The 25,396-nt window shown below is 34.8% G+C and overlaps 1 protein-coding gene across 16 annotated transcripts in view; it reads right to left on the bottom strand.

Annotated features, from left to right (window-relative positions):
• PHF14 (PHD finger protein 14) overlaps positions 1–25,396 on the bottom strand; it is a 194,940-nt gene that overhangs the window by 68,418 nt on the left and 101,126 nt on the right. The window contains exon 17 of one of the 16 annotated variants that reach the window (XM_012176410.5): positions 1,777–13,894. The exons of the other annotated variants lie outside the window; for them this stretch is intronic. Within the exon in view, the coding sequence (XP_012031800.2) occupies positions 13,783–13,894 (112 nt within the window). The 3' untranslated portion in view covers positions 1,777–13,782. Of the gene's footprint in view, positions 1–1,776; positions 13,895–25,396 lie in introns of those variants that run through there. 16 annotated transcript variants of the gene reach the window in all.

The raw sequence follows: 25,396 nt of genomic DNA, 5'->3' as shown, positions 1-25,396 counted from the left end.
ATCAGGTGGCCAAGGTACTGGAGTTTCAGCTTCAACATCAGTCCTTCCGATGAACATTCAGGACTGATTTCCTTTAGGATGGACTGATTGGATCCCCTTGGACTCTCAAGAGTCTTCTCCAACACCACAGTTCAAAAGCATCAATTCTTGGGTGCTTAGCTTTCTTTATAGTCCAACTCTCACATCCATACATGACTACTGGAAAAACCATAGCCTTGACTAGACGGACCTTTGTTGGCAAAGTAATGTCTCTGCTTTTTAATATGCTGTCTAGGTTTCCTTCCAAGGAGTTAGCATCTTTTAATTTCATGGCTGCAGTTGCCATCTGCAGTGATTTTGGAGCCCCCCCCAAAATAAAGTCTGTTATTGTTTCTGTTGTTTCCCCATTTATTTGCCATGGAGTGATGGGACCAGATGCCATGATCTTAGTTTTCTGAACGTTGAGTTTTAAGCCAACTTTTTCACTCTCCTCTTTCACTTACATAAAGAGGCTCTTTGGTTCTTCTTTGCTTTCTGCCATAAGTGTGGTGTCATCTGCATATCTGAGGTCATCGATATTTCTCCCACCAATCTTGATTCCAACTTGTGCTTCATCCAGTCCAGCATTTCTCATGATGTGCTCTATGTCTTTAATCATATTCATTCTCTTCAAGGATCTGGTACCTCCTATCTCAATCTTCTGAAACCTGCTCATACTTCAAGATCCAACTCAAATGTCACCTTCGTTTATATGGAAATTTCTCCCTCATCCTTTTATAAACATCCCCGTTCCCATATAAAGTCTTATGCCTTTATATATCTTCCAAATGATAATTTGATGAATAAATGGATTTTAATTTCCTTAATATTAAATAGATTAGAAAATAAATTTGATGAGACTAAACATAAGACTCATTATTAAAAGAACTGGAGGGAAACAGATTCCACAATTTCTTTACAAACAAAAGCTTCAAAAGCACAATCAAAAAATTTTTTTGGTCAGAGTGCTTAATATATTCACTATAAGAAACTCAACTTTCCTTTTTAAGTGATCTACATTTAAAGGCCACTTCACAACAAGGTCCTTGATATAAGCAGGCAATTTTTAAAATTCTTTAATAATTGACTCAAATGAGTAACTGACAAAAGAAATGGGTCTGGAAGACTTCAGTCACTTAAAAAGGAAGTTACTGACATGTAGTTTCTCTTGGATATAACTGAATCCCATTGATTTAGTCTTTCCTAGGCCTATTTTCCTTGTGCAGCGGGGTCTGTGTCCATCTGATTTACTGAGCATCTACAGAGATGACCTAACAAGTTTCATTCAAAGCAGAATTCTTCCTCTAGTTGCTATTATCTGGAGAGAACACACTTAAAGTTACTTTCATGTAGTTCAGTCTATCAATTCTCACAGTATTCAACTGGCTAAATCACACTTAGGACACTTCAGATCATGGGCTTCATGTACTATCTATGTACCAAAAAATGAAACACACACACACACACACACACACACACGCAGAATGTATGATCAATTTTATACTAAAGTTAAGTCATAATCACTTTTTAAATTGTATAGTTAGAAGGTAATAATTACCTTCACTTTTCTCAAATTTGCCAAAGTATTTTAGGAAAACAGACAAACATTAAGTACCTCATTAAAAACTGTGGAGTTCTGATATTCAACTTTTAAGGAAATCATGGAGTATTCAGATAAGGGTCAAAGGAAAGTCATAAGGAATTATATAACTGAAATAGCATATCTGAGAGAAAGGCTGAGGAAACTGAGGTATTCACTTTTTTTTTTTTCTAAATTTTTCACTTTAATTCACCAAAGAATTAAAAAAATAAAAATAATAAAACAAAACTCAGATTAAATAACAATGTGCCATTGCCTACATAAATTAAATATCAAAACAAGCAATTTGGGCAAATGAAAGGAGGTACTGAACCCAGTGGTTTAGTCTTAGGTAAAGAATCCCCGACAAGCAGGAGATGCAGGTTTGATCCCTGAGTTGCGAAGAGATCCTGGAGAAGGAAATGGCAACCCACTCCAATATTCTTGCTGGGAAATCTCACTGTTTTAGAAACAAGTAATAAACTCTGGAATTGATAATTTCCAGTTTAATTTCCAGATAATCATAATACATGCAAGGGAACAAAGATCACAAGAAATTTTTTTTTGTCTCTTTAATGTGCAGGGTTTTAAAGGGAAAAAACCCAATTTAACAGTAAATGAATCTTTTGAACACTTATTGTGTTCTAGTTTCTAACTCTAGTTCTACTAATAAATTTAATGTATATAAAAACTGTACTTGATAAAAACTCAAGAAGAAAACAATCTAATTCCAAATCAAACTCTTTTTTTTTTTTTCAGCCAAGCTGTATGGCTTGCAGGATTTTAGTTTCCTGACCAAGAATTAAACCTGGGCCAGGAAAGCACCAAGTCCTAATCACTGGACTGCCAGGGAATTTCCCAAAATTTAATTCTAAGAGTACTACAGGGTAAGCAATGAGGTGTAAAGGAAGCAATGTTATGTATATTTCATGCACATATGTGCTTATATTTATTTATATAGAGAGTAAGTTATTACTTGCCAGTTAAAAAAAAACAAAGAGGTTTAATGGGACTTAAAAGTTTGCCCATTGTTAACATGTCTATCTGATATTAATAAATCACACATAGTTACCAAAAATTGTTTTCAGAGATTTTTAAGATGGCCAAACAAACATCAGAATAAGAAGATCTAAGAAGTTTTCAAAGTTAGCAATTTTATATATGGGATATAATACTTCTATAATGTGTGCCAAATTTAAAAAGATGTGACTGCAAAGATTAAAGCTCAAGAAATGCATGCAGAATTAAACTTTTTGTACCATTTACATTCAAGTGACCAGACTAAATCAATAAAATGTCACAAAATAAAGTAGCTACTGTTACAAAAGGGAAATATGGAAACTCAATGACGTACAGTGACACAACACTGCAAAAGATTTAGTATTTCTAGTAAGTACTTAAACAATGAAAAGACTTGTGCAGTTAATCCAGATGGAGTTATATTCTCCAAAATTAAAATGAACCTAAAATGATCAACAGTCCAGATACTAGAATAAAAGTGTTAAAAAGTATAAACATTTTATTAAAACTAATAATACTGTTTGTAAGGCATGTAAAGATACAACTGTGCACTATAATAGTGTGTTTATAAAGAGTAGATTATAAGAAGTTAATAACAGAACCTGTAGAAACAGTTTGATAATGAACACTGAAGTCAAGAAGTCTGGGTTCTAAGCCTAACTCACACTAACCAAGTAATCTCTTAAAAACTATCCATCCAAATAATTACAGAAAGATTACAGTATGCCAAGTTTTATTCTGGCACTTGAGATAAAAGTATAACTCTTCCATTAAATTCACAGCCTGATGGAGGGTCAAGTGAACTGAAGTGTAAGACTCTATACAGGAGAGATTTAATACAAAGTAAAAAGCATTATTAGCACATAGGCCTGCAACAAATAGTCAATAAAACAGGTAGACAGACTATCTTTGCTTGATTAGTAGGAGAGAACAGGCTAAGGAAAGGATTAACAAGAGAAAACAACAACAAGATTAAAGCAAGTGTTACAAAGTAAGTAGGAATTTATCAGGGAGAGAATATGTGGAATAAAATTTGAAGATATACAGAGGAGTTCTTTGAAAGAGTATACCAGAAAAATGTTTTGCTGGCATTTGGCTATACCATTCAAAAACTAAGTGGAGAGTCTGGCTAGAATTAACTGTGGGAGTATTCTGAATTAAAAGAAAGAAGACATCAAAGATGAGATCACCAAGGACTGTGTAGAATGAAAAAAAAGAAATTAAGGTAGAGATGGCCACAATAGGACTATCAAGAGAGATGGACATGAACTTGGGCAAACTGCAGGAGATGGTGAGTGACAGGGAGGCCTGGCGTGCTGCAGTCCATGGGGCTGCAAAGAGTCGGACATGACTCAGAGACTGAACAACAGCAACAATCCAGAGAGATAGGAGAATATCTAAGAGAATGGCATGATTTGAAAGCTAAAGGAAAGGAATCAACTGAGAAATTGAAGATAATTACAGAAGAGTAGGAAATAATCTGGAGAAGGCAATGGCACACCACTCCAGTACTCTTGCCTGGAAAATCCCATGGATGGAGGAGCCTGGTGGGCTGCAGTACATGGGGTCGCTAAGAGTCAGACACGACTGAGTGACTTCCCTTTCACTTTTCACTTTCATGCATTGGAGAAGGAAATGGCAACCCACTCCAGTGTTCTTGCCTGGAGAATCCCAGGGACGGGGGAGCGTGGCGGGCTGCCGTCTATGGGGTCGCACAGAATCGGACACAACTGAAGCAACTTAGCAGCAGCAGCAGCAGCAGGAAATAATCAGTCATGACGAATGGGATCCAGGGGGCACTGGTAGACATGATAGTTTCAGAAGGAAAAGGGAACACTCTTCTACTATACTGTTATGAAAAGAGAGGAGAGGGTGGTGGAAGACAGAAGCCTATGGATGTAAGTTATAGCTTCCGTGTCAGAAAGTTTAGGGATTTCTGTCTGATGGTTTCTGTTTTCTATGTGAAGCAGGAGACAAGGTCATTTGATAAATACGAAGCAAGAGAAAAGGTAATGAGATAAGGAGCATGAGAAGAATGGAAACAGGCGCTCTCAGAAATGAAAGTTCAAGCTGACTAGGAAAATATGGAAGGACTGCCAGATAACACTGAGGGCCTAATTTATAATAATCAGGTATGTTAAAAAAAATACACATATGCACCAATTAGTGATTTATTTATACTCTAGTATACATATACTTCAGAGAAGGCAATGGGACCCCACTCCAGTACTCTTGCCTGGAAAGTCCCATGGACTGAGGAGCCAGGTGGGCTGCAGTCCATGGGTTGCTAAGAGTCAGACACAACTGAGTGACTTCACTTTCACTTTTCACTTTCATGCATTGGAAAAGGCAATGGCAACTCACTCCAGTGTTCTTGCCTGGAGAATCCCAGGGACGGCAGAGCCTGCTGGGCTGCCATCTATGGGGTCTCACAGAGCTGGACACAACTGAACCAACTTAGCAGCAGCAGCAGCAGCCTTTGTGTGTGTGTAGTCAATTAGGACTGTATTTTAAAGTGTAACACAGAGGAAACCAGAATCAAAAGAGACACGTGTATCCCAATGTCCATCGCAGCACTGTTTATAATGGCCAGGACATGGTAGCAACCTAGATGTCCATCAGCAGACGAATGGATAAGAAAGCTGTGGTACATATACACAATGGAGTATTACTCAGCCATTAAAAAGAATACATTTGAATCAGTTCTAATGAGATGGATGAAACTGGAGCCTATTATACAGAGTGAAGTAAGCCAGAAAGAAAAACACCAATAGCAGTATACTAACGCATATATATGGAATTTAGAAAGATGGTAACGATAACCCTGTATGCAAGACGGCAAAAGAGACACAGATGTACAGAACAGTCTATTGGACTCTGTGGGAGAGGGCGAGTGTGGGATGATTTGGGAGAATGGCATTGAACAATGTATATTATCATATGTGAAACGAATTGCCAGTCCAGGTTCGATGCATGATACACGATGCTCGGGGCTGGTGCACTTGGATGACCCAGAGGGATGGGATGGGGAGGGAGGTGGGAGGGGGTTCAGGATGGGGAACACGTGTACACCCGTGGCGGATTCATGTTGATGTATGGCAAAACCAATACAGTAGTGTAAAGTAATTAGCCTCCAATTAAAATAAATAAATTAAAAATAAATAAAGTGTGAGTAATTTAAAATTTTGTAAAAATTTTTTAATGTTTTACTCACAATCCTACCATACTAAAAAAAAATAGCACGCTTATTTTTTGCTCCCTTCCAATCTCTAGGTATCTGTTATGTAACAACTGAGGAGCATATACTTATATTCTAAAATAGCTTTCTTCATTCCCATGTAATTATCTTATAATCTATAAAAGATACATATTTTTTGTTCTACTAGTTTGCTATACTTATCATTCCCCTCCTATACCATGTTTAAGCTGCTTTTATTCTGGGATTTGTGTGTTCTGAGTATGGATAATTTTACTACTATTAATATGGCTATAAATATTCTTTAAATACTTTTCTTTGCATATTTCCTTGTGATAGAATCCAGAGAGGAAGGGTATCATGATGAAACCAAGAGCACATATAAAGCTAGCACAACTAAAATAGGACAATATTAAATTTTCTTCACCTCAAAACAAAAAAGTAGAATTACATACAAAATATACAATATTTACAATTAGACACTTTAAAATGCCTGAAAATAACAAATACTGCTATTCTTATTAATTGTCAGTGTTTGAATCACTTGACAATTTGTAAAATAGTCGTTAGAAAATAGACTATTGTGTGTATACATCTGCGTGTCTATGTAACCAATGCAAATTTCTTTCTAAAGTTAATAACAATGATAATTTTACAAAGTTAAATGTTATACTGAAGGAAGCAAGCAGTATTCTACCAGAAGTTAAAACTTAAAGAATCATGTTCTACAAATAGTAACTACCCTGAATGACTTTAAAGATGTATATTTTATTTTTTTACTTTTGCTTTTGTTTCCATTCAACTTCCAGAAATCATAATTTTCCTAAATTATTCAGTTTCTTTTTTAATTACATATTTAAAATGCTTACCTAACAGAGAAAAGAGTGCTAGAATTAGTCTTATAAATGTAACTATGCACATGACACAGGCACACACATACAAATGAAGATATTAACAGGAATGAAATAATCTAGAGATTAATTACCAAATGAGAGGTATAATAAGGGTCAGAGAGGTAGCTTATAAACATAATCCAAGTCAGCAAGAGCCACTGAAAGGATTAACTGCATAGGGAAAGACACCTGGGACACCAATCACTGGAGCAAAACCAAAAACTATGGTACTATACCAAAGTACCTATAACAAAAAACAAAGCCAACAAAACAAAACAAAAAAAAGGCAAAGAAAGAACCTGTGTCTTTTATTGCCATGGAATTACCCCCAAGAAGCCAAATTAGAAATTCTCAAACTGTTAATTTTTTTTCAGATTAATATGGAAAGAAAATCCAGATTGTTACAAATTACAAAATACAGTTTTATTTCCTCTAAGTAAGTAAGTAAAGTCACTCAGTCGTGTCTGACTCTTTGTGATCCCGTGGACTGCAGCCCACCAGGCTCCTCAGTCCATGGGATTCTCCAGGCAAGAATACTGGAGTGGGTTGCCATTTCCTTCTCCAGGGGATCTTCCTGACCCAGGGATCGAACCCGGGTCTCCCGCACTGGAGGCAGACGCTTTAACCTCTGAGCCACCAGGGACTGACTAAAATTGTATTATGACCTAGTCAAATTTAACTAAACTGACTCTGTATTGCCCAAGCAGTTAAAATTAGGAAAAACTAACAGCACACAAATTTTCAGATTAAAGAAAATTCAGATTTCAATGAGGTAGGAACTATCCTTAGAAACACCAGAGGAATGTGAAGGGTAATAAAACTCATTTAAGAATTTAAATGTATCTTAACTCATAGAACAATACAGCCATGAAGAAAAAAATGAACTGAATTACTATAAGTTACATTAAAGTACGACAAAAACTACCATCCCAATCTAAATAAGGTTTGAACATTTTATATATAAAAATAACATTAAGCCAAGTTTCTAGTAATATCTGATGAATATTACTCTTAAAATATTAAATATGAATGACTTTAATTAAAATCTATAGATTTTCTATTCTCTTCATCTATGTAAAGGGCATACTATGTGATAAGCATGGAGGGAGCCTGGGACTGGAAAAATTAAAATTAACTTAAATATGAATATATGGTACTGGGAGATGGGAGGGAGGTTCAAGAGGGGTGGATACATGTACACTTATGGCTGATTCATGTTGATGTATGGCAGAAACAAACACAATAATGTAAAACAATAATCTTCCAATTAAATAAATTTTTAAAAGATACAATTACTGAGGTTTTTTTATGTGCATAAGCCTTTTTCTGGGATTTTTATTCCTTTCTGTTGATTGTTTTGTCTAGCCCTACACTAATAATAAAATGACACCAACAAAACATTGTAAAGCAATTATTTCCAAATTAAAAATTATTTTTTTAAAGATATGGTACTTACACACTAAGAATCATGAATTGACCAAGACATACAGACGGTAAAGAATCTGTCTGTAATGTGGAAGACCTGGGTTCGATCCCTGGGTTGGGAAGATCCCCTGAAGAAGGAAATGGCAACCCACTCCAGTATTCTTACCTGGAGAATCCCATGGACAGAGGAGCCTGGCAGGCTACAGTCCATGAGGTCACAAAGAGTTGGACAGGACTGAGTGACAAATGTAACATAAATTAAAGTTGAAGCAAGATGGCATGAAACTAAGTGAAAGTTTTACGAAGGAGAACTAGGTTATCCCAAACTGTGAATAACTGAAATGAAGATTAAAAAGACCGAGGTCAGGTGGTCAGGCGTGGAAGACCGTAGACCATGTTTTAGACTCAGGATTTACCCTTGTAACAAATGAGAAGCTTCTGGACAAATTTAAGTACAACATGAACAAATTCTTTAGACAACTAGATGGAGACTGGAGACATTCAAACTACTGATGGTGCTGGTTACTATAACAGACTAAGAGGGAGTTAATGAAGGCATATAACCTCTATTTCTATTCATTTAATCCTCACAGCAATTCTGAGGTAGAAACAATTACTACTCTCAGTTCATAAATGAAGAAACTAAGGAACAGAGATCAGTGCAGATGGTAACTGCAGCCATGAAATTAAAAGATGCCTGCTCCTTGGAAGAAAAGCTATGACCAACCTAGACAGCATATTAAAAAGCAGAGACATTACTTTGCCAACAAAGGTCCATCTTGTCAAAGCTATGGTTTTCCAGTGGTCATGTATGGATGTGAGAGTTGGACTATAAAGAAAGCTGAGCACCCAAGAATTGATGCTTTTGAACTGTGGTGTTGGAGAAGACTCTTGAGAGTCCCTTGGACTGCAAGGAGATCCAACCAGTCCATCCTAAAGGAAATCAGTCCTGAATATTCACTGGAAGGATTGAAGCTCCAAAATTTTGGCCACCTGATGCAAAAAACTGACTCACTAGAAAAGACTGATGCTGGGAAAGATTGAAGGCAGGAGGAGAAGGGGATGACAGAGAACGAGATGGTTGGATGGCATCACTGACTAAATGGACATAAGTTTGAGCAAGCTCTGGGAGATGGTGGAGGACAGGGAAGACTGGTGTGCTGCAGTCCATGGGTTCGCAAAGAGTTGGACACAACTGAGGGACTGAGCTGAACTGAAGGCACAAAGATTATATAACTTACTCAAAGTCAAAACTAATAACTGTTGGCGGAGAATTTGAACCCAAATAATTTGGGCCCCAGACACAAGCATTTTAACCACTGTTCTGCCACTGATAGGGACTAGAGTAAAAACAAAAGCTTTAAGAAGGAATGTTCGTCACCAATGTTATTAAATGCTGAAACAAGACCAAAAATGAAGAGTACTTAGAAAATTAAAATGCCTTTGAATTTAGCAATTCAGAATTTATCAGTGACCTCTTCAATTAAAACAATAATTTTGCCTTTGTAATCAACCACCAAACACAAATTCAATTTCCTCAAGGTCCAATCACCAAACACTATTAATAAGGTCTAAAACATTATATAAAAAGTTACAAAATTGAAAAGAAGCTTCAACAAGCTTGAAAATATGTATTCTCAGTATTTAAAAAGTTACAAAATCATCTCTGAAAACAAACTGGTTTTATTTATTTTATTTATTTTATTTTTATTTTTTTTATTTTTTTATTTTTATTTTAAAATCTTTAATTCTTACATGCGTTCCCAAACATGAACCCCCCTCCCACCTCCCTCCCCATAACAAACTGGTTTTAAATCAAAAGAATTTGACATATACTAGTAAAGCAAACTAACATTTTATATTATGGTAATACAAAAACATATAATAAAGCTAGTTTTAATTGACATAATATCTCCACAGGTCTTTAAAAATATTTCATGCACAACTGCACATAGATCATCCAAAGGGCAAAGACAAATAATATGCACTGCCTGACTAGGTAATGTATGAGATATTAGTTGGTTATGTCATAACAACACACATTAATTTCTTCAGACATAAATATCATAACATATAAAAATTAAAAGTTCAGTTTTGCCAAAAGTATCATTAGCAAGCAAAACACACACACACACAAAATACCTGAAAGAAAAGGCCTGTAATCTATGTAAAAAATATGTGATAAAATCATTTTTAAAAAAAGAGGAAACATCTCAATAAGGAGGCACAAGATATGGAAAGACAACACATGGATGAGAAAATCCAGATGGGTAATCAATATATGAATAAATACTCAACTGCACAGTCACAAAATAAAATAAAAATGTCAATTTCTATCAACCAAATTGTCAAAAACTTACACAATAGCATCCTCACACAATTATGTATATTGGGAAATGATACAATAATATATATTAAAATGTAAAAGATAAATAGAGTTTGGTCTAGCAAACTCAATTTGGGATAGAAATCAAACAAAAAAACATGAATTTCCATTTATAGATAAGTACTAATAAATTGTGGTTTATTTTATTGTACTATTTTATTGCTACTTAAAAGACTGGTTTAGTTCTATATTTACTGAAAAAGTCCATTATGTGTTTTCAAGTTTAAAAAAAAAGCAAGGGACGTTTCAGAGTAAAGCCAAAATAGCTATAAGAGAGAGAGGAAGCCAGCCAATATGCCCTGAATATTTCGTTTGCACTTAGAAGAAAGAAGTATGCTGATTATACACTAACTGACTATGTCTGTTATCTCAAATGGAAAGGGTTTTGAGGAAGCAGGGTGAAAATAAAATTTCTCTGTACACTTATTAAGCAACTAAAAACAACATATATTGCATTAATACTTAAAAAACCATCTGTTAAATTAATAAATATGCTCTAATCCAATATGCCATTATCTCCAAAATAAAAGGCTATCTGTATATGCCAAATATTTTTTATATTGATGATTTGTTTCCCAGAATTGTATGTGTATGTATATATAATGTATGTATACAGTTTCTTCATGAACATGTTTACATTTTGTATTTATTTTTAACTATGTTAGAAAATATTATAATAAGTTATGCAAAACAGCACATTATAAAGTATCTTTTTTTATCTTACTTATGTAATGTTACAATCCCCCAAACAATCATAAATTGTGGTGTTTTAGGTCAAATAATTCTGCACAGAATTCTGCCACAAAAGGACTTCCCATCTTCCTAAGAATGCTCACAAAGCATCTCTTCTCTTCTGGAAAGCCTTGCTCTTTTTTTCCCTACTTGCTTAAACCTACCCATTCTTTTACAAATCCATCGGCTTCACTGGCTACCATTTTTTCTTTTTTTAAAAAATTATCTTATTGGGCAGTCCTATACTAACAGTTCCCATTATCTGAGAATTTTCAGAAAACTGATTATTTCTACATAACAAATTTCTGTGGCTTTCCGGTCATAATGATGGAGAGTTGGGAGGGACAAAGGAGGAAGGAAGAAGGGAAAGTGAAGGAGGGTAAGAGGGAGGGAAAAAAGAAAAAAAAGGAAGGAAGAAAGTGAAAAAGAAAAGGAAAGCAAAAGAAAGGTGCTTGCTCAGTAAGGCATACTTTATACCACTAACGAAGTGCCAAATCATTTACAGTTGAAAACACAGGGATTTATATCCACACTGAATATTATTCTAATTAGTTCTTTTGATCTATATAATCATTTGAAGACCAAGAACTGTTGAACTCAATGTAAACCCTCCCATTCTGAGATATTTGCAAGAAAGAGCAGCAGAATTAAAGCCCATCAAGCAACTAAATACAATCGACAATAGAGTTCATAAAGAGTGATGGTCTCCTATTAAAGCCAGCTGGGAAAACGGGCAGATTGAGTGAGAGATTTCAAGTTAAATTTCCATTTCTTTAGTTGAAATTGCACCTTTTATAAATATTCCTATAATCCTGGGGATTTAGGGGAACCAAAGTAGTGTTTAGTCAAATACTATCTGATGTCTCTTTTATCAAAAGTGAGATACTGAGAAATATGTATGTGCAAAATACATTTCCAAGGTTTTGGTTTTGTTTTTTTTTAATTATTGTGTGATGGGACCCATACCCAGGCACTCCGTATCAACTCTAAAACAGAGTCCAATGCTGTACAAGTGTTACAAAATATATTTTAGTAAGTTACTCTCTCTTTCTCAGTATGTTTCCATAGGGCAAAAAAGTTTTATGTGGGACAACTTTATGACTTCATTCCCAATAGAAATGTGCCCTCTCAAAGTTAATAGGCATTGATCTTTAGACCAGTAAGCCTATAAAATCAGCTCTAATAATACACATCTAAAGTGACAATAAAAAGTAGGATACTTTCTGGTTACACATAATAGGTAAGGTCTATGTGATTACTAAACAAAGCTGTCCTGATTAACTGACATGTCATTTCTGATCAAGAGTTACTAGGAAGAAAAAAGGAGAGGGGAGGACAATGGAGAAAAAAAATTAACTTGAAAGAATAAACACACTGCTTTAAAGATATACTAGAACTACATGATTTGTGTATCACAGTTAACATAAAATGTAAAGGGGTAAGAGTCATGTTACTAAAAAAAATTTAACTGATTTATTTTGAAAACAGATTCCTATAATAGAATTCAGTGCTTGGTCACTCTTCCCCTACATTCCTATCCTAAACTTTCGTTTCTTTTTAATGAAAAAAAGGAGTCAGCAAAACAAAATGCCACCATTAAATCATTCTGCAACATTTTGTGTCAAAAATGTAATGGGAAATGCACACATCAAGGGAAAGGTTACTGTTCTTCCAGAACATCTTTTCACTTGGTTCACGGCTCATCCTTCTACATAACCGTGCAGGCACTACTGACGGTTTTCTCTTTCGGTTTAATGTGGCATTTGAAGGATTATGGCATTTTCAGAAACCACAGTGCAGTGATTTTAGTCGTTATCTGACTGAAAGTGATACTGCGACTCAGAATAACTGAGCTGTTTATGTGCAGTGGTAAAAGTCAGCTACCAACTCTTTTCACATTATCAACCTAATTGTTGATTGTGTATTTTCTTAATAATACATGAGGTCAGTCTAGAAACTAATGCCAGAATTAGAGAAAACTCCATTTAAATGGGAGCCTGCTGTACACAGGTATACTATATTTAATTTTAAATCCTATTAACTGCATTGTTATAGAAAGAGTTAATTCAGAAATTGGTAATCTTAACTCATTTCAGTTTGGGGAAAAATGTAATTGAAACTGTTTCACAAAAAGGGTTAAAATAAACAATTAAAAGGAATATTCTTAGAAATTAAAATGAAAAGAAATCATATATCATACATGTGAATCAATTAAGAACTATAAAGATACAGTAAATGAGATATGCTATAAATACCCAGATAATATTTTAATCTACAAATATTTGAATAGATTACTTATATTAATATATTTAAAGTATATTTTAAAAGCTCAATCTATAATATTTTATTTTATAGAATTAAGAAAATAAAAAACTTTTCAAATGGAAAGAAAACAGTTTCTACTATAAACTATTTCTCCATCTCAATTAGTGAAAAATGAAAAGAGGCTGCCTTAAAATTAACTCATATGCTTCTGGTAAGCTATGACCTATAATATGTACAATTGACAACAAAATTAGAAAAATAACATGGATTAATACAATAAAAAACAGCACTGTTGGTGGGAGGTTTGTGCTGTAAATTGTTCAAAATCCCAGACTGCTGGATATTTTCCATTTCTGAATTGCCTTCTCTTCTCCTTTAGTCTATGATATAATGAAATCACAGAATGTAAAAATTAAAAGGTATCTTCAAATATATCTAATACATTGCTTAACTTATGAATGAGACAGATGGTTTCCAGAAAAGTTGTCTGCATCCTCAAGGTGACAGTCTTCAAACTCTCAGTGTTAGTCCTATACCCTCCACCATCATTTTGCCTGGTTAGTTATCTAATGAAGTTTTCAAGTGAGGTTCATTTTTTGAGCCTATTAAGATAAACATTCAATGCACTTTCACTGCCAAAGAAAGACTGTCCTTAATAAGCAAGAAAATTATATTCCTGGTTTTCCTAATTAACAATTTTTTCATATATGTTAACAGCATTATGTGGAAAATTAGAGCTGTAATAATGACATATACCACATCTAAATAATAAGTGAATAGGGTGAAATTAAGGGGAAAATGAGGTTTGATAACTTTTATCCTTATTCAAAAAATAGAGATAGAAATATAAAAACACTTGTTCAAATACAACAATGTTATATCTAATACACACACATTCACACATGTACATTTTAAAACCTGAACAAGATCACCCTAAGGTTAAAGAATTCTGAGGTTATGTATTTTTGAGATTTAAGTCTCAGTTTTATGTATACAGAATCAACTAAATGATGCAAAACTTCCCGAGTGGGGAACATATTAACATTTATTTTATGAAGATTCTGAAATGACAATGTTCTTATTTGCTCACTGAATTTCAAAGGACCACAGTTCTTTGTCTACTAACTTGTATTGTTTTACTCATTTAAATAATCTCTCTTCTCAAAGACAAAACCCTCAGATCACAGGTAATTAAGAGGCTGACTACAACAGGGGTAAATCTGCTTTTCAGATTTAATCTACCAAATGCAAATATACTGCACTCGGGATCTTTCTTTTTTACCCCACAACTGGTGCTTATTACAAATACTCACCTCTCTAAAATTTCACATCATTGTGCCTATAAACTCAAGATTTCTTCAGTCTATTATTAGAATGATGCGGTTGTATTCTTCAAGACAACACAGAGGGACCACAAAAGCATTTAGTAGACAGATGACCACAATTAAAATGACGAGTGACCAAAAAGATAAAGGTAAGATGCATCGTGCATTTTCACAAACAGCAACTTCAATTAATATATGCAACATTATGTGATTTAAGTATATACACATATGCCATTTTAATGTGTATACATATAACATAAATACAATGTAAATATATTCATATACCCTTCAACCTGAAAGTTATTTGTAAAAGATGTAACTTGTCCATGAAAAAAGGATAGAGTATATTTCCTTAAAAACAAAAGTCCCAGAGACAAACATCTACAAAGGTCACATTTATTGAGTCCTATGCCTCTCATTTAATATAAAATACAAACGAATAATAATGACATCTAAAGTTAAAAACAAAAAGTAGTAATTTTAATAAATCCTTTTATTATCAAAGAAAATCAAATAGTATAGTTGGAAGAATAAAGATTACAGCACTACAGTCTCAAAGAACATCAAGTTTAATTTTAAAAAAAACACACCAAAATTCGAAACATCAGATATGATCCCAAAAGGGAGGTCATCATTTAGCCTGAAACAAATACATTTATCAAAGGCAAGTTTTATTCTACCAGGGAGCTGAAATGTAGATTTATATTGAGTCTGTATGAGCTGAGAGCACAAACTGTTTGAATCTGAGTATCAGTTTCACTACTTTCTTTTGGGAAGTTATTTATGCCTCAGTTGCCCCATCAATTCAATGGAAGCAATACGACTGCTCACTTTATAGGGTAGCTGTAAGGATTGAATGATTCAATATGTACATATATATATATATATATGTTATCTGGTCCATATAAGCATTATATAAATAGTTTATTACAGTTGTTTGCATATACAGGGTATTTACAATTCCCTAATTACTATGCCAAGCCATTTACTTTTATTTATCTCACTTAATCCTCCAACAACCTCTGGGTTAGGTACTATTGACTATGGTTATTTTACAGATAAAGAAACCAAACCACAGAGAACATAAAGGCAGAATTCCCAAATAACAGAAACAGGTTTCAAATCAGGTGGCTGGCTATAAATACCCATTTTTAATTATTCATTATATAAAACTGTTTCCCAAAATGTAGAAAGACTCTGAAATTTAATAACATTTAGGCTTTTCACATAAATTTAGCAGGTTTGCTTTAAAAATATCCAATGTAAAATATCATGCTGAAGAAGGAATAAAATGGGATGTTTTTCACATACAAGATTCACTTGAATTAGAAGTATCTATTTCATTAAATTATTTTGTTAAAGAAGAAACATATTCAATGACAGGTGTTCAAGATGGTATGGCAGGCTTTATTTAGGACCATCATGATAGATTTAGGAACCACTGCATTGCGACTTTATACTGGGGCAGAAAGACTGGGCCAAACTCTGAATACAGTATGGCCAAGAGGGAATTTATAGAAAAAGTGCATGGTGGCGATCAATGGATATAAAATTAATAAGTGGAAATATCAGTGCTAAGGGGGTTTTGGCTAAACTGACCTGAAAGAATTTTTTCTTAAGATACACCTGGGTGATCAGAATGGTAGAGACTGAGAAACTGGATCAGATACCTAGGGTGATCAGACATCAAGGGTGAGAGGTTCTGCTTAAACCTACTGAGCAGGGTTCCTGCTAAAACTGGACATTATAAGGAAACATACAGATGAACTTTGGAGAAAGTTCAGTAACCTGACTAAAGTTTAGTCCAGCAAAGAATCTTTATTGCCTTTGCTAAGGCGCTTCAGTTGTGTCTGACTCTGTGTGACCCCACAGACGGCACCCACCAGGCTCCCCTATCCCTGGGATTCTCCAGGCAAGAACACTGGAGTGGGTTGCCATTTCCTTCTCCAATGCATGAAAGTGAAAAGTGAAAGTGAAGTTGCTCAGTTGTGTCCAACTCTTCGCGACCCCCTTTAGCACATTAAAAACATTTTTTTGAAGAAAAAACAACAAAAACTAATTTTATTTAATCGAATACGTGTAAAAATAATATTGAGATAAAAAATGGATTAGGAAAGGAATAGGCTATGAGGAACAAGTGACAAGAGAATATTTGCAGTGGTTTTCTGAGGGTGAGGGTGAGCGTGAGATATGGGATACATGGCATATGGAATCTCCCCCCAACCAGGGGTCAAACCCATGACATCTGCATTTGGAGAGCAGAGTCTTAACCACTGGGCCACTGGGGAAGCCCATAAGAGTAATATGAAAATGAGAAAAATGAATCAGGAAAGTAACAGGTTATGAAGAACCGGTGACAAGAGAATATTTGCAGTGGTTGTCTGAGGGTAGGGTGGGAGCTAGGATTGACAGTATATAGGCAGAGCACTTTTTGAGGTAATGGAAAATTCTCTAAAATGGGACTCTATTGATAGTTGAACAGTTCTATAAATTTATTAAAAATTGTTAACAGTCTACATATAAAATGGCTGAATTTGTACAGTATGAAAATTAAATCTCAATACAGTTATTTTTAAAAAGAAAAAATATTTGCTCTTTATCAAAGGAAGTAGGCTGTACCAAGGGAACTGACTTATTTTCCAGTCTCTTTAGCTAAATGAGAGAAAAGGCAACAAGAATGACTTCCACTCTAAGAGACTTAATCAAAATATATATATAGTCCACATAGTTACAGAATAGTCTAGAAAGAGATTCTGAAAGTATGTGTTTACAAGAGAGTCTGTGAGGGAGCGTAATTCAGTATAGATTTGGGAACTTGTAACATCACATGACTTCCCTGGTGGCTCAGATGGTAAGGCGACTACCTACAATGCAGGAGACCTGGGTTTAATCCCTGGGTCGGAAAGATCTCCTGGAGAAGGAATTGGCAACCCACTCCAGTATTCTTGCCTGGAAAATTCCATGGACAGAGGAGGCTGGTAGGCTACAATCCGTGGGGTCACAAAAGGTAGGACACAACTGACCGACTTCACTCACTCACTGAATCAACATCACATATGATTATCAGAGGTAGTCTGTTAGAGCTCAGAGACCCTCTGAGATTCAGCAGCTTGCTAGACAAGGCAAGCTTGCTAGGTAAGAGACAAGCTTGGACTAACTGAGGTCTTCTAATTCTCAGTGAAGTAATCATAGTCAATCAGAATTTATTTACCTACCCTTTTTGTTGTTGTTTGCTATAAGAATATACTATTTTAAAGTTTGTTTTTAATAAGTAAAAATGAAAAAACAAATCAATTAAGACCCAAAGAAAAGTCTTCGCTCTCAAAGAGATGACACAATTTCAGTGTATAAGGCTGAAATGCATAGACTTAGTGCATCAGTAAATAATTTAACAAAAATTTACTCTGATTAACTTCCTGTGCCATATTGTAGAAGACTATGAGAATCATCATGAATAAATGGAAGGCCTCATTTAATCTAGTGAAAAAAGTAATTCATAGATAATTTCCAAGGAATTGGATAATAGCATGATGTGGGATTTTATGTGGATCCCAAGGTCAATCAAAGTTAGAAAAACATCATTATGGGATCATATAAGTCTGGAAGGATACATGAAAGAAGTAAATATATAACAAGTCTTAGAAGAAAGAAGAGAATATGATCTGAAATAGTATAGGAAGCAGGAAAGTCTCAAGCAAAGAGTTGTAGTGCCCATCCAAAAGAGAAGCATACTCAAGAAAAGAAGCAACTGACAACTGAAACAAAATAAATAAATTGCTTGAAAAACACAGCTTACCATATCTAAGGTAAGACAAAAGAAAAAGTTTTCAATAGCTCTATTATCTAAATATGTTAAAAATCGAGGGACTTCCCTGGTGGTCTAGTGGTTAAAACTCTCTCCTTCCAGTGGAGTGGGTGTGGGTTCAATCTCTAGTTGGGTTACTAGGACCCCCACATGCTGCATGGGGCAGTCAAGAAACAAAAAGTAATAATAAATAAGTAAAGATTTTTTAATATGAAATTAATTACCAAAAACCTCCCAACAAAGAAAATTCTAGTCCAGAATGGGAGAAAATAATAGCAAATGAAACAACTGACAAAGGATTAATCTCCAAAATACACAAGCCGTTCATTCAACTCAATACCAGAAAAACAAACAACCCAATTAAAAAGTCGGCAGAAGACCGAACCAGACATTTCTCCAAGGAAGATATACAGATGGCCAATAAACACATGAAAAGATATTAACGCTGCTCATTATTATAGAAATGCAAATCAATATACAATGAGGTATATCACCTCCTACCAATCAGAATGGCCACCGTCAAAAAAATCTACAAACAATAAATGCTAGAGAGGGTGTAGAGAAAATGGAAACTTCTTGTACTGTTGGTGGGAATGTAAGTTGATACAGCCATATCAATGTAAATTGATATGAATACAGTATAGACATTCCCTAAAAAACTAGGAATAAACTATCATATGGCCCAACAATCACACTACTAGGTATATACCCTGAGGAAACCATAATTGGAAAAGGCACACACACTCCAATGTTCACTGCAGCACTATTTACAATAACTAGGACATGGAAGCAAACTAGATGTCCATCAACAGATCAATGGATAAATAAGCTGTAGTATATATATACAACAGAGTATTAGTCATAAAAAGGAACACATCAGTTCAAAAGAAAAGGATGAACCTAGAGCCTATTATAAAGAGTGAAATAAGTCAGAAAAACAAATATTGTATGTTAACATATATATGCAGTCTAGAAAGATAGTACTGATGAACCTATCTGCAACTCAGCAATGGAGACACAGACCTAGAGAAGAGACTTGTGGCCACAGTTAAGGAAGGAGTGGGGGGATGAACTGAGAGAGTAGCACCCAAAGATGTACCTTACCATATGCAAAACAGATAGCCAGTGGGAATTTGCTGCATGACACAGAGCACTCAAACCCAGGGTTCTGTGACAATGAAGCGGGTGAGATGGGATGGAAGGTGGGAGGGAGGTTCAAGAAGGAGGGGACATGGGACATATGTACACCTAGCGTTGATTCATGTTGATGTATGGCAGAAACCAACACAATACTGTAAAAGCAATTATTCTCAAGTTAAAATTAAATTAAAAAAAAAAAAAGAAAGAAAGAAAGCAAACTCTGGTCCAGATGGTTACATTTGAAGAATTCAATGAAAATTCAATGAAGAAATAAAATCAATCAATAAATACTTTAAAAAAATAGAATACTTTCTAACATCTTCTAGAAGGCCAATATAACCAGAAAAACAATTGAAGAATAATATTTACATGAATAGAGACACAAAACCCTTATCAAAATACTAGCAAATAAAATCCAAATATATAGCCCAGGAGGGCCTTATCCCAGGATTGTAAAGTTGATACAACTTTTGAGGTCTCCATCTGTGAAGGTTGGAAAAGCTAGACTGAAACACTGCTTATGCACCTACTTGTGCCAAGATCTCCTTATTGAGAGGTCTTAACACTTCTCTCCTGAAGAAGGCAATGGCACCCCACTCCAGTACTCTTGCCTGGAAAATCCCATGAACGGAGGAGCCTGGTGCACTGCAGTCCATCGGGTTGCTAAGAGTGGGACACGACTTCACTTTCACTTTTCACTTTCATGCATTGGAGAAGGAAATGGCAACCCACTCCAGTGTTCTTGCCTGGAGAATCCCAGGGACGGGGGAGCCTGGTGGGCTGCCGTCTATGGGGTCGCACAGAGTCGGGACACGACTGAAGCGACTTAGCAGCAGCAGCACCAGCAACACTTCTCGCCACTGAGTCTGTATTTTTCAATTTCCTAGCCCTTTCCCTTCTTCTTCACTCCAGTCCCTGGGTCCATTAAACAGCAAAAGCCTTCTGATTTTAACCATAATGTTCAGCTTGGCTTCTGATCCTAACTGACTACCTCAACACCTGGCAGCTCTCAACACCTGCATAAACAGGTTTTTTTTTTTAATCTTATTTAAAAATTTCTTATACAATAGCATCAAAAACATTAAATACTTAGGAATACATTTAATAATAAACACGTAAGACTTCTATAATGCAAACTGTAAAAACATTGATGAAAAAAATAATGGATATCTGAAAATCTGAACAAATGTAAAGATATACCTAGTTCATGCATCAGGAAACAATTCTGCTAATGCTTCCCAATATTAATGTTCCCCAAATTCATCCACATATTCAACACAAAACTTATCAAAATCCCAGTAGGCTTCTTTTGAAACACTGTGGTTAAATATATGCAAGATTTACCATTTTAACCATTTTTAAGTGTACATTTCAGACACATTAAGTATATTCACACTGCTGTGCAAGCATCACCACTATCTAATCATTTTACACAACTTAAACTCAGCACCTATTCAAACACTAACTCCCCAGTCACCCTGATCCTGGCAACCACGATCCCACTTTCTGTCTCTATGAATTTAACTACTCTTAAATATCCCGTATTAAGTAGAATCATATTACATTTGTCCTTTTTTGACTGGCTTATTTCAGTCAGCATTAAAGTCTTCAGTGTTCATTCATGTTATAGCATGTATCAGAATTTCCTTCCTTTTTATTGTTGGAATATATCCTGACGGCTTCCCTGGTGGCTCAGTGGTAAAGAATCCACCAGCCAACACAGGAGATGCAGGTTCAATCCCTGGATCAGGAAGATCCCCTAGAGAAGGAAATGGCAACCCACTTCAGTATTCTTGCCTGGGAAACACCATGAACAGAGAAGCCTGGTAGGCTAGAGTCTGTGGCATTGCAAAAAGTAGGACATGACTTAGTGACTAAACAACAACAACATGAATATATCTTATTTTGTTTATCCATTCATCTATTAATGGACACTTGGTTCGTTTCCACCATTTGACTACTCCTAATAATGCTGCCAGGCTTCCCTGGTAGCTCAGCTGGTGAAGAGGCTGCCTGCAATGCAGGAGACTCTCGTTCAATTTCTGGGTCGGGAAGATACCCTAGAGAAGGCATAGACTACCCACTCCAGTATTCCAGGGCTTCTCTGGTGGCTCAGTCGGTAAAGAATCCACCTGCAACGCGGGAGATCTGGGTTGGGAAGATCCCCTGGAGGAGGCATGGCAACACACTCCAGGATTCCTGCCTTGAGAATCCCCATGGACAGAGGAGCCTGGTGGGCTGCAGTCCATGGGGTCACAAAGAGTCAGACACGACTGAGAGACTAAGCACACAGCAATAATGCTGCCGTGAATATGAACGTACAATATCTCTTTAAGCTCCTGCTTTCAATTCTTTGGGGGTATATACTCTAGAAGTGAAATTTCTTTCCCTCCACATCCTCCTCCAAACTTGTTATTTTATGTTTTTGTTTGTTTAATAATAGTTATTCTAATGGGTTTGAAGCAGTATTTCATTGTGGTGTTGCTTTGAATTTCACTAATGATTAATGTATAGCATATTTTCATATGCTTAATGACTGTAGAATTTCTTTGGAGAAATGTCTGTTCAAGTCTTTTGCTCATTTTTAATCAGTTTTTTTCATGTTGTAAATGATTTGTTGTTCTTTTTATACTCTTGACATCAATCTCTCATTGGATGCATGATTTGCAAATATTTTCTCACTCTGTTGGTTGCCTTTTCACTCTGTTGGTAGTTTCCTTTGACACAGATATTTCTATGTCTATTATATTTCTATTTCTATGTCTGATGAATGAAGTCTAACATATATTTTTGTTGTTGCTGGCCTGTGCTTTTTTTGGTATCATATCCATGCTTTCTTCCTTTTAATAAAAATGGAAAGCTCTTTCTGACACTCATATGAAAATGCAAAGGATCCCAAATAACAAATGAGCTTATGATAAGACCTCAATAATCCAGACATTAGTAGTGGCCTAGAAATATGTACATAGCTTGATGGAACAGAATACAAAGTCTAGAAACTGACTCTCATTTAAAAAGTCAATTAATATTTAACAATGAAACCAAAGCAACTTAATGTAGAAAGGAAATGCTTGCTAGCAATTTGTTAGAAAACTGGTGCTAGAAAATTAGAAATCCACATGGGATAATAAACAAAACTTCCTTAACTATACCTGAAGTTAAACAAAAATTAACTTCGGATGAACCATACAAATCTCAGTATAAAAGTTAATTCATAAAGCTTTTAGAAGAACACAAAGATAATTCTTGTGACCTGGACCTAAGCAAAGGCTTCTTAGATAGAACACAAAGGCATTAATCATAAAATCAAAAGTTGCTAAACTGAACTTAGTAAAATTAGTAATTTCTGCTCTCTAATACCATTAAAAAATGAAAAAGCAGGCCATAGATGAAGATTGTATGTTTGAAAAACATGTATTTGCAAAATAGAGTATATTAAAAACTCATATAAACTCAATACTAAACATACTACCCAATTTTTTTTTAATGAGCAAAAGAATTAGCTCACAAAGGAAGATATACAAACAGCCAGTGAGCATATAAAAATGTGCTCAACATTATTATACATCAGAGTAATGTAAACTAAAACCACAGTGCCATTCCCTCACACATTCATTAAAACGGCTGACATCAAATAAAAACTAAACATGCCATTTATACGTTCTACAAGAGGTAACTTCTAGGGGAAAAAAATACAGTGGTTGCCTCTGAGAAGAGGGAATGACTAGGAAAGGGCACAGCTCTTGGGAATGATAAAAACTGTTCCACATCTTAATAGAAATGGGGGTTACATAAGCTTATCATAAAAAATTTTGTTACATGCTTGTCTTAAAATTCACCAATTTATTCATTTAACATTTATGCATTTCACTGTCACTTTAACCACACACACACACATACACAAGCAACTACTGAACTTAGTAGATTTATTTTTTGCAGTGGTTGGGGCTGGCAATTCCGAAACTACTTCCTATGTATCCTAAGCTTGAGCAAATAGGAAAATATATTATCCTGAAACCCAAACTGGATAAGACAATTTATGAATACACTTTAATATTTCTATGAAATATTTATTTTTTTATAGAAATGTTTCTATGAAACTATTTCATTTCATCATTAACTCAGAATTTACAACCTTTGGGAAGCTTAGTTATTGTTTCTCTAAGTATTTACAGAGTCTGGATTTAAAAACACTGAACAAAGCACATGTAACTAGACTTCTATATAGATACAGCCATTTTTCTTACTTGAATTTTAATGTTTGTTGTTTACATCAAAATTATTAAGATCATATTTTGCCAAAATATCCATTAAAAAAATATATCAGATAGGGTGACACATAATGAAACTTTAAATAGTTGCAATGTTTGCATTTTTCCTACTTATCATTGATTAAAGTGAAAGTCGCCCAGTCGTGTCCGACTCTTTGCGACCCCATGGACTATAGCCTGCTAGGCTCCTCTGTCCACGGAATTTTCTAGGCAAGAATAACTGGGGTGGGTTGCCACTTCCTTCTCCAATCTTTGATTAAAAATATAAAGAAAAATATCTTTGTTAATCAGTGCTCAGGGTGATTTATTTATACATTCTAGCATTATTCATATATTAAATGCTGGCATTCTTATAGAGTTTTAATTCTGGTATTAAGCTGATTGAATTAAGTTTTTTTTAAATTTTTTTAAGTTAATACAAATAAGTAACCAGGTCTTCAAAAATTATATAAACTTTCAAAACTGAAGTAGACCTCACTAAGGTTTCTTTTAACATCAAAAAGCTTAAAAATCCATTGTTAAACAAAATGAAAATTTAGAAATATTTTCTCAAAATATGGATATAATGATGTTAAACTCTCCAGAATATGACAGAAATACGTTTCTGAATTCTATTCAATTTTACTTACGCATTAGGTGATGTTGTTTGGTATTCATATCAGAATTCCTTGAAAATCTGTTTCTATAAACTATTTCTTATTATGGTTATTCAAAAAGTAAATGTAAAAGTTTTTTAAGCAGTTAAAAAACCTAAGAAAAGGAAGTTTCAAGTCATAATTATACTTCTGTTTAAATTTTCAAATAATTTCTAGTGCTTCATTGGTTTGTATTTAGAACGCTACACTTACCTTCCCTTTTGATGCGATTCTTGTTAAAGAATTAGCACATTTCCTCAGGCTATGAGTTATAGGAAGTCTATATGTCTTTAAACAACTTGATATGCTACTTTATCTTTGCCTTCTATGTAAAATTAGATTTTCATATCAGATTTTTGATAATATTTTTAAGCCTCTTTTATAGTAAAAATAAAAATTAGGAAGATTTAATATCTGGCCAATGATTCCCTAACGCAACCTCTTAAAATGTGTGTAAGCCATTACCTACCACAGGGAGGCGCTCGTTGCTCAGTGACTTGGAGTAAGAACAGCAGAGCTATAAGGACATGTAAAACAGAGACTGTGCCTTCTAGATGGCCATACTTGCAAGAGAGAGAATTCAAGTAATATTACAGCACTAACAGCAGTGAACTTCAAGAAGAGATATATCACACAGGACATAAGGGTGACATGAGGCGATACATTTTACTACACATAATTGAAAGAAATATTAGACCTCCAAGCT

Source organism: Ovis aries, chromosome 4, assembly GCF_016772045.2.
Source record: "Ovis aries strain OAR_USU_Benz2616 breed Rambouillet chromosome 4, ARS-UI_Ramb_v3.0, whole genome shotgun sequence".
NCBI lineage: Eukaryota > Metazoa > Chordata > Mammalia > Artiodactyla > Bovidae > Ovis > Ovis aries.
This window is presented reverse-complemented; position numbering and strand designations above follow the sequence as displayed.